General features: G+C 41.2%; 1 protein-coding gene across 1 annotated transcript in view; it reads right to left on the bottom strand.

Moving 5' to 3' along the window:
* The window catches only part of LOC113153996 (receptor-type tyrosine-protein phosphatase gamma-like), an 89,218-nt gene continuing 76,967 nt past the window's right edge, over nucleotides 1–12,251 (bottom strand). Inside the window, exons 13-29 of the mRNA XM_026347947.1 lie at nucleotides 11,992–12,130; nucleotides 9,406–9,497; nucleotides 7,326–7,417; nucleotides 6,344–6,440; nucleotides 6,153–6,235; nucleotides 5,659–5,793; nucleotides 5,421–5,555; nucleotides 4,525–4,697; nucleotides 4,249–4,384; nucleotides 3,356–3,502; nucleotides 2,822–2,915; nucleotides 2,230–2,306; nucleotides 1,938–2,066; nucleotides 1,685–1,831; nucleotides 1,427–1,569; nucleotides 736–871; nucleotides 1–159 (exon numbers count right to left, since the gene is read on the bottom strand). Coding sequence (XP_026203732.1) covers nucleotides 13–159; nucleotides 736–871; nucleotides 1,427–1,569; nucleotides 1,685–1,831; nucleotides 1,938–2,066; nucleotides 2,230–2,306; nucleotides 2,822–2,915; nucleotides 3,356–3,502; nucleotides 4,249–4,384; nucleotides 4,525–4,697; nucleotides 5,421–5,555; nucleotides 5,659–5,793; nucleotides 6,153–6,235; nucleotides 6,344–6,440; nucleotides 7,326–7,417; nucleotides 9,406–9,497; nucleotides 11,992–12,130 — 2,102 coding nt within the window. The 3' untranslated portion in view covers nucleotides 1–12. The remainder of the gene's footprint in view (nucleotides 160–735; nucleotides 872–1,426; nucleotides 1,570–1,684; nucleotides 1,832–1,937; nucleotides 2,067–2,229; nucleotides 2,307–2,821; nucleotides 2,916–3,355; nucleotides 3,503–4,248; nucleotides 4,385–4,524; nucleotides 4,698–5,420; nucleotides 5,556–5,658; nucleotides 5,794–6,152; nucleotides 6,236–6,343; nucleotides 6,441–7,325; nucleotides 7,418–9,405; nucleotides 9,498–11,991; nucleotides 12,131–12,251) is intronic.

Genomic DNA, 12,251 nt, shown 5'->3' on the forward strand with positions numbered 1-12,251 from the left:
CCCGTAAGGTCCTTAGACGAGCGACTCCATGCTCTCTGCAGGGTCCGACTCGTCCGCAATCACCGCCACCCCATTAGTGTCCATGTGCAGAGGGCTCAGGCCGCACTCTCTGTTACTGACCAGGCTGAGCATGGCTTTGTAAAGGTACTGGTACTGCTCCTGTGCACACAAACACACAACAAAGTTAGAACCAATGACATTATTGAACTACACTGACATTCAAACTGATGGAAAACCAACTTGGAATATGAACCCAAAAATGTAAATGAGACTAAAGAAAGAAAAAAACCTCAAGCCTCCATCTCGATGGAGCTGTTCTGCCTTTTTTAAAGCTCGTTTATTACAGGCTTCCAGCATCTAAAACACCACCTGTCAAGTACTTGTGGCTGGTTCCACACATACCTTTCTGTGCTGTGGTGGAGCTTAATGGAGTGTGAGAAACAGGACTTACATTTGTCAGACTACTAGAACAACGAGTCGAAGTGAGTGATGATACTGATGATAACGAAACATCCAATGAATGAATGCAGCTAAATATTTAACTCTGTGTTTAAAACAGCATCATTTAGTTTTTTTCAGCAGAACAACAACCTGATAAATAATATTGTGACCTTGTCCATTTGCACATCCAGCAAACAGGATGTGACTTTAGCACTTTGGTTTTATTTAAGGCTTCAAAGTGTTTAAACTGCAGATATCAAATCCCTCCTGTATTTTACATCAACGTTAACTTACTATATCAGTGAAGACTCCCGGCCTCATGAGATTGATCATCTTAGCCACCTGATAGATGTCGACGACGCCCTCACTCTCCAGCTGCTGGGACAGCGTGGTGAGGGCGCAGAGCATTCCCGCTGACACGGCTCCATACCTGAAGAACACAGAATATACAACAGAATACTTAGAGACACTGTGTATTGTGGCTTCATTTAGATTTTGGATTTTAGATTAAAAGAGTTGAAATGTGCTTTGTTTGTATGAAGGAGACAGAAGTGTAGTTAGCTCCAAGTTTAGATAGTGAGTTAACGTCTGACTGAGTGTCAGGACGTTGATGAAGACAATTAAACTGGCTGATGTGTTTTCACTAATAGCAGCTGAGGTGCTGGAAACGCAGATGTGTAGGAAATACATCAACTGGGAACAACTGTTGAATTTATTACGGTTGCCTGGCTACTAAAATACTTCAAAGTGGTGTTTGTTCATCCTGGTAGTTGCCTGTAGATTCTCGGACCTATTATCCACCGAAGGACTTTCAAAAACCAGCCATAGCAAGCTCTCAACGTTTTTAGTTGCTTATTTTAGATTTGATATAACCTTTGGTCTTCCTGTAGCACATATATGAATTTTCAGAGTCCTACACTAGTCAGTACTGGATATCTGGAGAATAAACTGAACCATTATTTTACAGGGGTAAACTCAAACGTACTCATCGTGCACGATGGTGGGACCGTCTCGAGTCATGGCCTCCTCCTTGATGACACTGATGAGCTCAAAGGTGCTGCTGAGAGGAGCGTCGGGGTTTGGCCATTTAGGGCACTGAAAATGTCTCACCTCCAGGACATAGTCGTCCTGTTACACACAGGACAGACGCATACACACATTGGATGAATAAATACTGCGATGCACACTCCTGACTTGTGATGCTTCGTGTCAAAATACACTGAATACTTGAAGGGGCAGGTACCTGCGTGGCCTCCAAGATGAAGTCGTGGATAATGATCTGCTCCTCATTGGAGAGGCACAGTCTGTCTTTACTGATTAGCGTGACAGTGAAGGCGATGCAGTTCATGGCCTCTTCCCGACTTGGCCAGTAAACAAATTCATCCTCAGCCTGCAGAGAAACAAAGACGCGCGTGTGAGTGCGTGCGTTTGTTAGACACTGCAGAATTTATCAAAGTAAATAAAACAGGAATGTGATTGTTAAAAATATCCCATACCAGGCCCTGGTTGTCTGGCAACATAACAATAATTTGAGCGTTATGGTCCCAAATCATCCTCCAGAAATCTGTGGTGGTGTGGGGCAAAGGATGCTGGGTAATGATGAACTCATTACTCCTGTAGTATCCCTGAGGTGACAGAGGTGAGCCGTTAGCCTTTCTAAAACTCGCCCACTCACGCCGACAGATATCTGATCATTTTCCAGCAACATATCGAAGAACTGTCAATAAAGGTCTTCAGAAAAACATTGAGCGGGGATAAAGGGGCCAGACTGAAACCATCACACCGTACCATTATGTAGGACGCATTAATGTAATCTGTTCCTTTCATTCCAGGCAGAGTGGTGAGTCCAACCCGTGCTCGTTCCGCTGTAAAGAGGCAGAGAGATGGAAAAAATAAAAAAACAACCTTTACATCAAAACCCGGGCCTCTATAATATCACACTTGCTGATAATACACACATTCATTACCAGTCCTCACTGTTGCTATAGCAACAAGTACCTCCTTTTCCTCTGTCAGGGTTCCAGGAAAGTGGAGAAAGATTCACTTATAGGATTATGGAAACAGATTCTAATTTTGGAACATGAATCATATTTAATCATTTAGACTGAAAATCTGGAAAATGTGAGATAGTAAATTAAAAATAGAGGAAAAAAAAAAAAGAAAAAGAAAAAGAAAAATAAAAATTCACTTTGAAATTAAACATATCATTGCCATGAAACTCTTATGGCAGCGAATCTCAGGAGCTGCCCTGCTCGTCTTTAATGGAAACAGACTAATCAACCCTCCTGACGCCCCCTGAATGCCGACTGGCAGCTTCACGTGTCCGACCTGACCTTGCTCGGTTACAAACACGCTGCGGTGAAGCGGATGAGATACTCACATGGAACCACAGAGGAATTGCGGTTCTTCTCCTTGTTGCAGTCTTTGTGGGCGCTGAAGCACTCCACAAAGCGCGTGTTGCACTGACTCAGCAGCTGGCGAGAGAGAAGGCAAAGATTTTAGTCCTGAGAGTCACTGTAAATTAAAATCAAACACCAACATTAAGACGTTGCTGCGTTGTTTAACACCAAATATTAACGGCAACGCTTTCACCTCAATAATGAGCATGTGAAGCTCAGGAAGAAGTGACATTTTGTGGGAGTAATTAGTTTGTCTCTCCTGATGTTGAAAGAGCAGGGGCCTGATGAAACATTCATCCAGCTTTGCATAAGGCAGCAGGGGTGACAGACATTACTTTATTATAGCCAACATCAGAGACGCCCTCAATCTTTTCCCGTCTGGAAGAGGAAAGAAACTGTGCATGTTGCTAACAAGCGTCAGGCCAAAGACCGCCTCGATTTCAGCCGGTGTCTCCGTTGCTGATGGTGACAGCTCATCTAACCAGACCAGTCAGATCCCCTGAAGGTTTACTCACCCTGAACTGCTTCTCCAGCCGTGTGCGCCCTATCGAGTTGGGTGTGAGGATGCTGTTGACATAGCTGTGCAGCTGCCAGGCGGGCACCTCTGTCTCTCTGCTCAGGATGGCCTCCATCAGAGCATCGTGGATGAAAACATACTGCTCCTGTGGAAAAGTGTTTAGAGAGAGATTATGAAATAAATAAACATATGAAAAAAAAAGGAACTCTGTGAGACAATTAATTTTTTTTAAACTCTTATTATAACATTTTTATAACATTTTGTGCAGTTCATCATTTTATTATAAATGTAGTGGTGTAATAGAAATAAATATATAATAAATAAATAAATAAATATTTGTCTGCATAATGTAATGGCATAAAAGTAAAGTACCCAAAAATAAAACCATCTATAATAATAAAACGTGTTTAGATTTAAACACTTTTAAAAAAGTGAGATAATGTTATTAAACTGAAGACATTTTAGAAAGAAGCTTCCTTATTCTATTGATCCAATCTGATTTTTATACATTTATTAAATGCTAATAATAAATCTATCTATTGTAAAAAGAATTTGGGAGGTTATTAAATACTAAACCACAGACTGGATGGCAAAGAAGGTAAAGAGGAGACAGACATCATTTAAATTCCCCGTCAGTTATACAATCAAATACACAACTGTGGCCTGAGGTCGGCCAGTGTGGATTAATTCTGTTGTTTCTTTCATCTGCGCGGTGCTGAGTGTTCTGTGTGTTGCATTGAAACTGCAGTAGGTGTGACCTTTATCTGAGAGAGACCAGAGTATCAAAGAGAGTAGCTTCCATAACCCATCTTTAATCATAGATGACCTTTTTAAATGTAAGAGCAGGAATCCTGTTTCCTTTAGCACAAGCGATGATTTAGGGCTCCTTACCTCAGTCTGGACCAGGTAGTTGCGTTGTGTGCGGATATGTTTGAGAAAATCCAGGACACTGACTGTGCTTTTGTCCTTGATCTGTTGCAGCATGCTGTCAATGACGATGTACGTTCCCGTGCGCCCAACCCCTGCACTAAAGAGCAGAGCACAAAGCAACATGAGCATAATGGCAGGCCCACAGAGGGAGCTGTTAACCAGGTCAGCACATGTGAGAGCCCAACAGTCATAAGTAACACTCATTTAGCCCAGGAGCTTGGTAATAATGAGCCGTACCTGCAGTGCACCAGGACAGGGCCCATGTCAGCGGTGCGCGCAGCTGATGAGCGGTTGATGAAGGTGAGCACAGGGAGCGTGTACTCTGGCACTCCCATGTCAGGCCACTGGGTGTAGTGATACTGGACCACAATGCGCTCATTTAGCTTCCCTTTCGGATTCCCCTTCTGACCCTAAAACGTAGGAGCAGTCAAATTACAAAACAGTATTATACAGTAGCACGTTGGCCTAATTGAATATTTCTCACTCACTCCATACTAAGTGAACATCCCTCTCTCCCAAACATTCCTGTGTCTTTGCCTAAAGTAAATCAGTCTAATGTACAGATGATTGGCAGATTAGTTTAATATATTCCTTGGCTTCCTAAACAGCTCCATTTGGAGGCTATGCTACAACCCGTGATGCTAGAACAACTTTCTGTTTGCATGAGCGAGTGCTTGATGATGATTTAGATGCTTCTGGCCAAGTGCCGTACACAAGGTTGTCACAAGGTCCTTGAAAAGAGTTCCTTGAAAAGAAGTTCCCTGATGTCGCAGTTAGTCAAGTCCAGTTAGGAAAGTATCAAAATTAATGCAGCAGAATCAAAAATGTCATCTCTTTTGTTTCACTTTCTTCTTTCTTGTCAAAGGCGCCTACATTTCCCACAATTACATCACTTGAGGCAATTTATTAGATTTCACACAGCTCCCTCTGGAGCCACAAAAGACTTTATACAACTTTTTTTTTCCCCCACATATTCAGTAGCACTCCTTAAATAACTGGTTTAAATCCATGATTTAAAAAGAAGAAAACCTCATTCAAACATAGTGGATTTACAAAATTGAAGAATAAGAAATAAAAAGAATATAAAAAAATATATAAACATGTGTTGCAGCTTGAGTCTAACTTTTATTTACCTTTTTAACTTTAGTGTTCCTTATGAGGAAATGCCTCAGTGTGTAGCAGGCGTGCACTTTGGTGCTTTTCAGTGTCACCACGATGTTTCCGTACTGTTCGCTGTTCTCTGTTGGCCAGTACTGGTCACACTTCCTCTGAAGGGCACAACAGATTAATGATATTTCAGCATGTCTGAAACACAGGGGTGCTCGCGTCTGTTTTATATTATCACATTGTGAGTGATGAAAGTGAACCTACTCTCCCTTTCTCCACCAGGTTTGTGATCATAATGATGACTCCAGTGTTCTGCTCCCACACCATCCTCCAAAAGTCCTCGAATGTGGACTTGAGAGGCCCCTGCGCCGCTATATAAGCTCTGGGCCGGTTGTAGCCCTGAAACAGGAGAGTGGTGGAGCATTGTTTAGTGCTAAGACGCAATTAACCACAAGCTTATAGAACTAGTTAATGACGACATTAGTAGGTCACAGAAATAAATATTATTTATTATACATTCATATACATTTTATTGCTGTGTGGATGTTATGATTTTGGTACATCCATTGATATTTTAAATAAAATAAAATAAAAATGATTATGATAATGATTCTTCCTGCAACACGCTCTCTAATCATTCAAGACATCAAGCAGGAAAATTTCACATCATTTCAAACTAAAAAGTAAAAACCAGTGGATTTGTAAAGAACATTAAACTGCAAATGATATCGATATGTCAAGAGGTTGGTAACACTCACATCCACGTAGTTGGCATTGATGTAATCCGAATGTTTGGCGTCCTTCCCTGCCAGTGCTCGCAATTTCACCCTGCTGTGGTCATCTGAGGAAAGCATTGAAATCTTTGTATGAATTATTTAAAGGATGATATAGAAACATGAGCGAATTGCGCAGCGGCAGACGTCATCATCAGATTTAACAGCTGACTCACAGGCCACAATGTTTATGTATCTGTTCTTGTGCTTGTTGTCAGGATGATTGGAATGTTCCGCTGTGATTTTCAGATCTGCTGTGCAGCGTTGAACCTCCTGCACACGGAAAGAAACACAGATGAATTTTATTAAATGAGGAGAGAAGGTGTTTGAATTACCATTTGTAGAAACTGTCTGCTGTCGACGTGACAGATCTCAGATTACATTTTCTGTCGTAAAAGTGTTTTCTGCAACCGGAGCAGCACATGGGATGACAAGGATTCAGTTTATTGGTCAAGCAATAGAGAGCAGATGCTTACTGCCACTGGGGCTTGAGATTAAGCCTCCAGTGGAACAGCCGTCTTCTCGTCTTCTCCTGCACCAGCACCCACACATAATAATAGCATAATACAACAATAATCTTCAGCACAGCTTCACTGTGGTGCATCTGAAAATTATGCACACAAGCTTCACATCAAATGACCCCAATTAAAAGGAATCCTCTGGGGGTAGAGCTTTTGCCTCGTTCCTTAACCTGGTTACACAGAGACAGTGTTCCCATCCAGTCGACCAGCAGTTCGACTTTCTCTAATTAACCTCAGCCCGTCTTAATCTTTCTCTCAGCCATTCTCTCAACCATCTGTTCAAAATTAGCAAACATGCACACAAACACATGCATAAAATAATCTCTAACCACTGTTCAGACTGAGACCAGTTTGCAAAAAAGAAGGTTTGCGCAGAAGAGAGGGATTTGAACTGTGCTTTGCAGCCTCTGTCAATTGCTCTTGCCACCAATCGCTAGCGTCAGCATGCTAACACGCTCACAACAGCAGAGCTAGGATGCTTGACAGCTTCAACTGGCTTTATTGAATCACGACTTTCACAGAAATGCATTGTGCAATCTTTCTAGTCTTGTAGTTAGTAGCTAAAGTAGATAAATATGTAAGAATACTCTAAAGTGCTCAGACACTATACATTATTAAAACGACATTAAAAACATACCTCGAACTCCTCTGAGAAACCTTGTAGGTTGTTCTTGTAAAGCTCCATGATGTGTTTGACAAACTGCTTAACAGGGATGGCCTCCATGTCATCTGCAATATAGAAAAAATAGATAAGAACAACAGCCCATTACAGTCTGTGTGTGAGCTTATAGTGTGAAATAATGTTAACATTATTCATGTAACCAGACAACAAATGTAATGCATGTTTGACTTCCAGTGTTTTAGTGACTAAAATAAAATAAAATAAAATAAAATAAAGAAAACTGCTGTATATTACACACAATCATCTATGCCTACTTTAAATATTTTAAGCATTTTTAGGAGGGAGCATCTGTCTCACATGAGCCAAATCAGCCACAAATCAGTCACGAGGGGTCTTTGATAAAGCTGGTCACCATCACACGGGGACAATAGCGCAGAGGACCCAGCTGTCACTGCTGCCGACGCTGGCCAATGCTTTAACAAATACACCCTCACAGCTGGGACCTTCAGAGCTCTTACTTGCCTCAGTGGTTACAGCGTAAAGGTGAATTCTGGTTTGCTAATCAGGTTCATTTATCAAAATGTCTTTCCTCCCTTATATTAGTGTCAGGAGACTTATCAATCTAACCAGTTCGTCACAATGGTTCTGGTTGAGATGTCGCTTTAAGAACTAGAAACTGAAATGAAGTAAGGCTGATTAAGCCCAATGTAACCTGACACTAAATAAAACTCTACAGAGGTGTGAGTTTAAATCAGTACCGTATACAATATCACTACTTTAAAATTGGTTTCATTTTATCATCCCCCCCAAAACATTTAAATATATACATATATAAAAATATATATATAAAAAGTCAGGCAAACTCTGAGCTCATAAAGTCAAACTGGTTTGAATTTCAATTTCTTGCACATTTCAACTTTGATGAAAAACATGGTCAGAAACTCTGAATATCTGTGCTGCACATAGATATGCACAACATTATTATAGTTTGTAGTAAAAAAAAATAAAAAAAAAAAAAAAAGAGGAAGAAGCACGAAAGCAAAAGAGAAATGAAGAAAGAAATGAAGTCAGTACTGGCATCACTTGTGCTTTTTAACTATGATATCACAGCCTTAAACTGTCCCTGAGCTTTAAGTGACTGTGAAAGTAAAGTCTGATATCGACTAGTTGCCACAGCACTGCAGCCTGGAACATTAAAGACTAAGAAAAGCCAGTCACACAACTCCTACTGAGCTGCTCCCACAGTCATTTCACATGTAAATGAACTGAAACTGTGCGAGTGTAGCCATCAAGGCAAGAGAGAAAAGCTATTTGAAAAGAGATAATGCTGACTTGTGGTTGTGTGCTAAATCAATAGACAGAAATAACAGAATAGCCTGGCGAGTCGAGAGAAATGTTCAGTGTTAAAGACACAGTCTGAGGTTTAACAATAGAGCTAACACAGTTGTCCTTTCACCCTCCGATGTCAAATGTACAATTTTAAACATTAGTTTCAATGATACATTTCATCAGCTGTTACTTTTAGTTATTGCACCATTTACTTTAAATCACTTTTAGTTGTTTTAATCAATAACGTCTAATGATGTCTCTTAACCATTAATCCATTACTTTAAGTAAATTACTTGTTTACACAACACTTGACACATTTTATGTATAACTGTTATTTAGAACTACTTCAATAGTTAATTTTACTTTGACAAACTGTTTCCGTCTCTTTGCTTGGCCTCTAGTTTTCACACAGCTTTGCTTCAAATGCTGCATTGTGATGTCTGACCTGAACTAATGTGACGACATTTATTTCTATATTTCTAGAAAGTTATATAGTATAGTTTTTTCCAGTTCAATGATCTGTTCCACAATCTCTGCGCATACCCCTGAAAGCAAATGCAGAACCCCCTGTATCAGTGTCAAGAGACCAGGGCACAGAAGTACCATAGCATGTAATAAAAGTAACCCTGGTTGTGAATCACTGATCTAGAAAACTGCAACAGCCAATTCAGTGGGAAGTCAATGAAGTATGCTTTGACATGAAATTATGGATATTCAAACAATATGTGTATGAATATTCGAACAGGACAGAGAAAATATGGCCCACCTGGTATAGGGATGACTGGAATATTCTCATTGGCCACCACCCGTGGAGAGCTGCTTTCCTCCACATAGAAGTGAGCTGTCTGGAAAAACCTCCTACAGGGACACAGAGAGAGCAGTACGGTGGGATGTGGCAAAGTGAAACCACACACTATCAGCACTGATGATGAAACAGTAAAGTGTATTAGGGAGTCGTTATCTCATTGTTCTCCGATGCGCTCTGTCAACATCATCAGCATCTAAATGTTGAACTGAATGACATGGGAACTGCTAATGAAAACCCAAGAGTAGTTGAGACACAGCTGATCGCACACAGAGTGTGTGGCTCTGTGTGCGACTACAGGGAACAGGTAAACAACTCACAGCGACACGCCACGCAGCACCAAATTTAGGTCTTTACTCAAACTGAAGACAACTAGTCCAAACACTGATTCTCTCTTCAGGGCAACACATGACACTTTTAAGAAGTCCCATTTCAAACTCCCCCCACAACAAACTCAACTCACTGCTGCTAGCAGCTGCTGCTTAGGATGTTAATGCTCATTTAAAGAAAAAAAAAAAAAAACACAAGAATTTCAAGTTTCAAATTTTCAACTCCAGCACTCGTCACATATTTAATTACTGTCTGGGAATTTCTCCACAGTCCTCAGTTTGAAGGACGTCACAACCTAAAGATTCAAATATAATAAGTAATAAATGGAAAAATATGAAGTTAGCTGAAAAAATAGGAAGATGTTTTCTAAGTGAGGATTCTTTACAGTCATCACCACCTTGCACAACCTTGCCAGTCTCCACCTCCTCATCTCACACACACACAGACACACTTATGTTATACTAATGAATGCATATAAAAAGACCCATGCTTCATCCTTGTGCCAGTATTTCCCAGGTTTAATCCTACCTGTACTTGATGCAGAGGAGGGAGCAGATGCTAGTCATTCTTTAAGAGAGATAGGACAAAAATAAAAAAAGGATACACTGCATTAAAAGATATAGAAAGAGAGAGGGAGAGAGAGAGAGAGAGAGAAAGAGGGAGAAGGGAGGGTGAAAAACAAATGAGGAGGAGAGCTCCCCCCGCCGACTTGCGTCACAGCCTCCTAGTCTAATGGCTCCCTGTGGGTGTGGATGTGGTGTGGGTAACTAACCAGCATTGTCTACACCTTCTTCCTGATTCTCTACACGGGTCTCAGAAGAATAGTTTGCTTTGGGGGAATGGCACCGGGGATGAAAAAGACTTTGAATGGATGTCAGGTGTAAAAAAAAAAGAAGAAAGAAACACTGGAGTGAGGCATCCAATTCAACTGTGGCGTCAGCAGCACTGAGCCACTAACATAGGAGGGAATTTGTTCTCAGTTCAGCATCTGTGAATTTCCAACAAACGCTCAGAGCCTCAGAGGCTTCCAGATGTGTTCTGTAGCTCCAGCAATTAATTCCATTGTAGAGAGACCCGTGGCTGAAGATTATCCAAACCAGCCAAAATGAACAATAGTCTGACCCGATCTGAACCAATCACATAAGCATTTAGAAATTAACTGTGGTATTAAGTGACCGAAACATCTGTGAACTGAGTCATTTGCTTGTTTTAATGGCTGCATCATCACTGAGAGAGACCGCACAAAAACATGAAGAGTAAAGAGTTTGTGAATGGCTTGATTCCATCTTACTTCGTGGTTCTTACCCCAGGGGAAACAGACATTGTCTGCGAACTGTCTGAGTTTTCACAACAACAGCTGTGATAGCCATTTCTAATCTCACAGCTGCCCCTGCTCTTCGACTCAACTCAGTCATCAACTGACTGTGCTACAGTAATCTTATTTTCTATTTTAACACCTCTATGGAGCTTAATACCAGGCTTTTTTAAATATCACCCTCTTATGTAAATGCCAGAGGAAATGTGTTATTAGGCCAGAAACACTGGCTGCAGTGATCAAACACTTCTAAAACTTTAGTCTATTAAAGACATTATAAAATGCAACTGACAAAAGTACTAACAGAAAATCTCAGACTGTAAACAAAAACAACAAACAAAATACTAGCCAGTAAATATGCATGCAACCAGCAGAGGAAATGGTCCACAGAGTTATATGTAAATCATTAACCATATCACGTGTGCCAGTGGCTTGGCCTGTGTAATTACAGGGCCTCCAATAGTGTGGCTGGAAATTAGCCCAGCAGATGAAGACACAGCTGGGACCCCTGCTGGTACTCCAGCACCTTAAGATCTCCAGCCCCTCACCAGGGTTGGTGATGTACAACATGCAGGCAAGAAAGTGCTCCCACTACCTGGTTGAGGTCGATACACCTAAATCACTGACTGTGTATATGGATACATGTGCTTGTAACAGACATCCAAACTAGACAGGTCTGAATGAGGAGCAGGCAGACTGGAAAATCCAGACATGGGTGCAGGTGTCAAGAAGGCCGGTGTGGGTGAGGGGTAGCACAGTTCTTCATACCAGTGAGAGGAATATTAGTGATGCTCTTATCAAGAAGAGGTATTTCTGTATGTAAAAGCCCTTGATGTAGTGACATTTTATTACTCTAATGTTCCCCTTGTAATGAAGTTAGGTGAACAGTTTTTTTTTCTCACCTCCAGTACACCATCACAATCAGCAGCATTATGAGGCAGAGCAGAGTGAGAGCAGAAACAACCACCAGGGGGACGATCCACACCATCCTGCCCATCCCTGGGTGAGGAGTTCGGATAATTGTGGACAAAGTGGTCCTGTCTGGAACATAATATAAAAATTATATTAATATAGCGGCTGGATAGTGGAGTGGTTAGTTCGCCGCCTTCCATGCAGGAGACTGGGGTTCGAATGGCAGCTGTGGCCCACCTCCAATAGGGGT

Source organism: Anabas testudineus, chromosome 5 (assembly GCF_900324465.2).
Source record: "Anabas testudineus chromosome 5, fAnaTes1.2, whole genome shotgun sequence".
NCBI classification, from domain to species: Eukaryota; Metazoa; Chordata; class Actinopteri; order Anabantiformes; family Anabantidae; genus Anabas; species Anabas testudineus.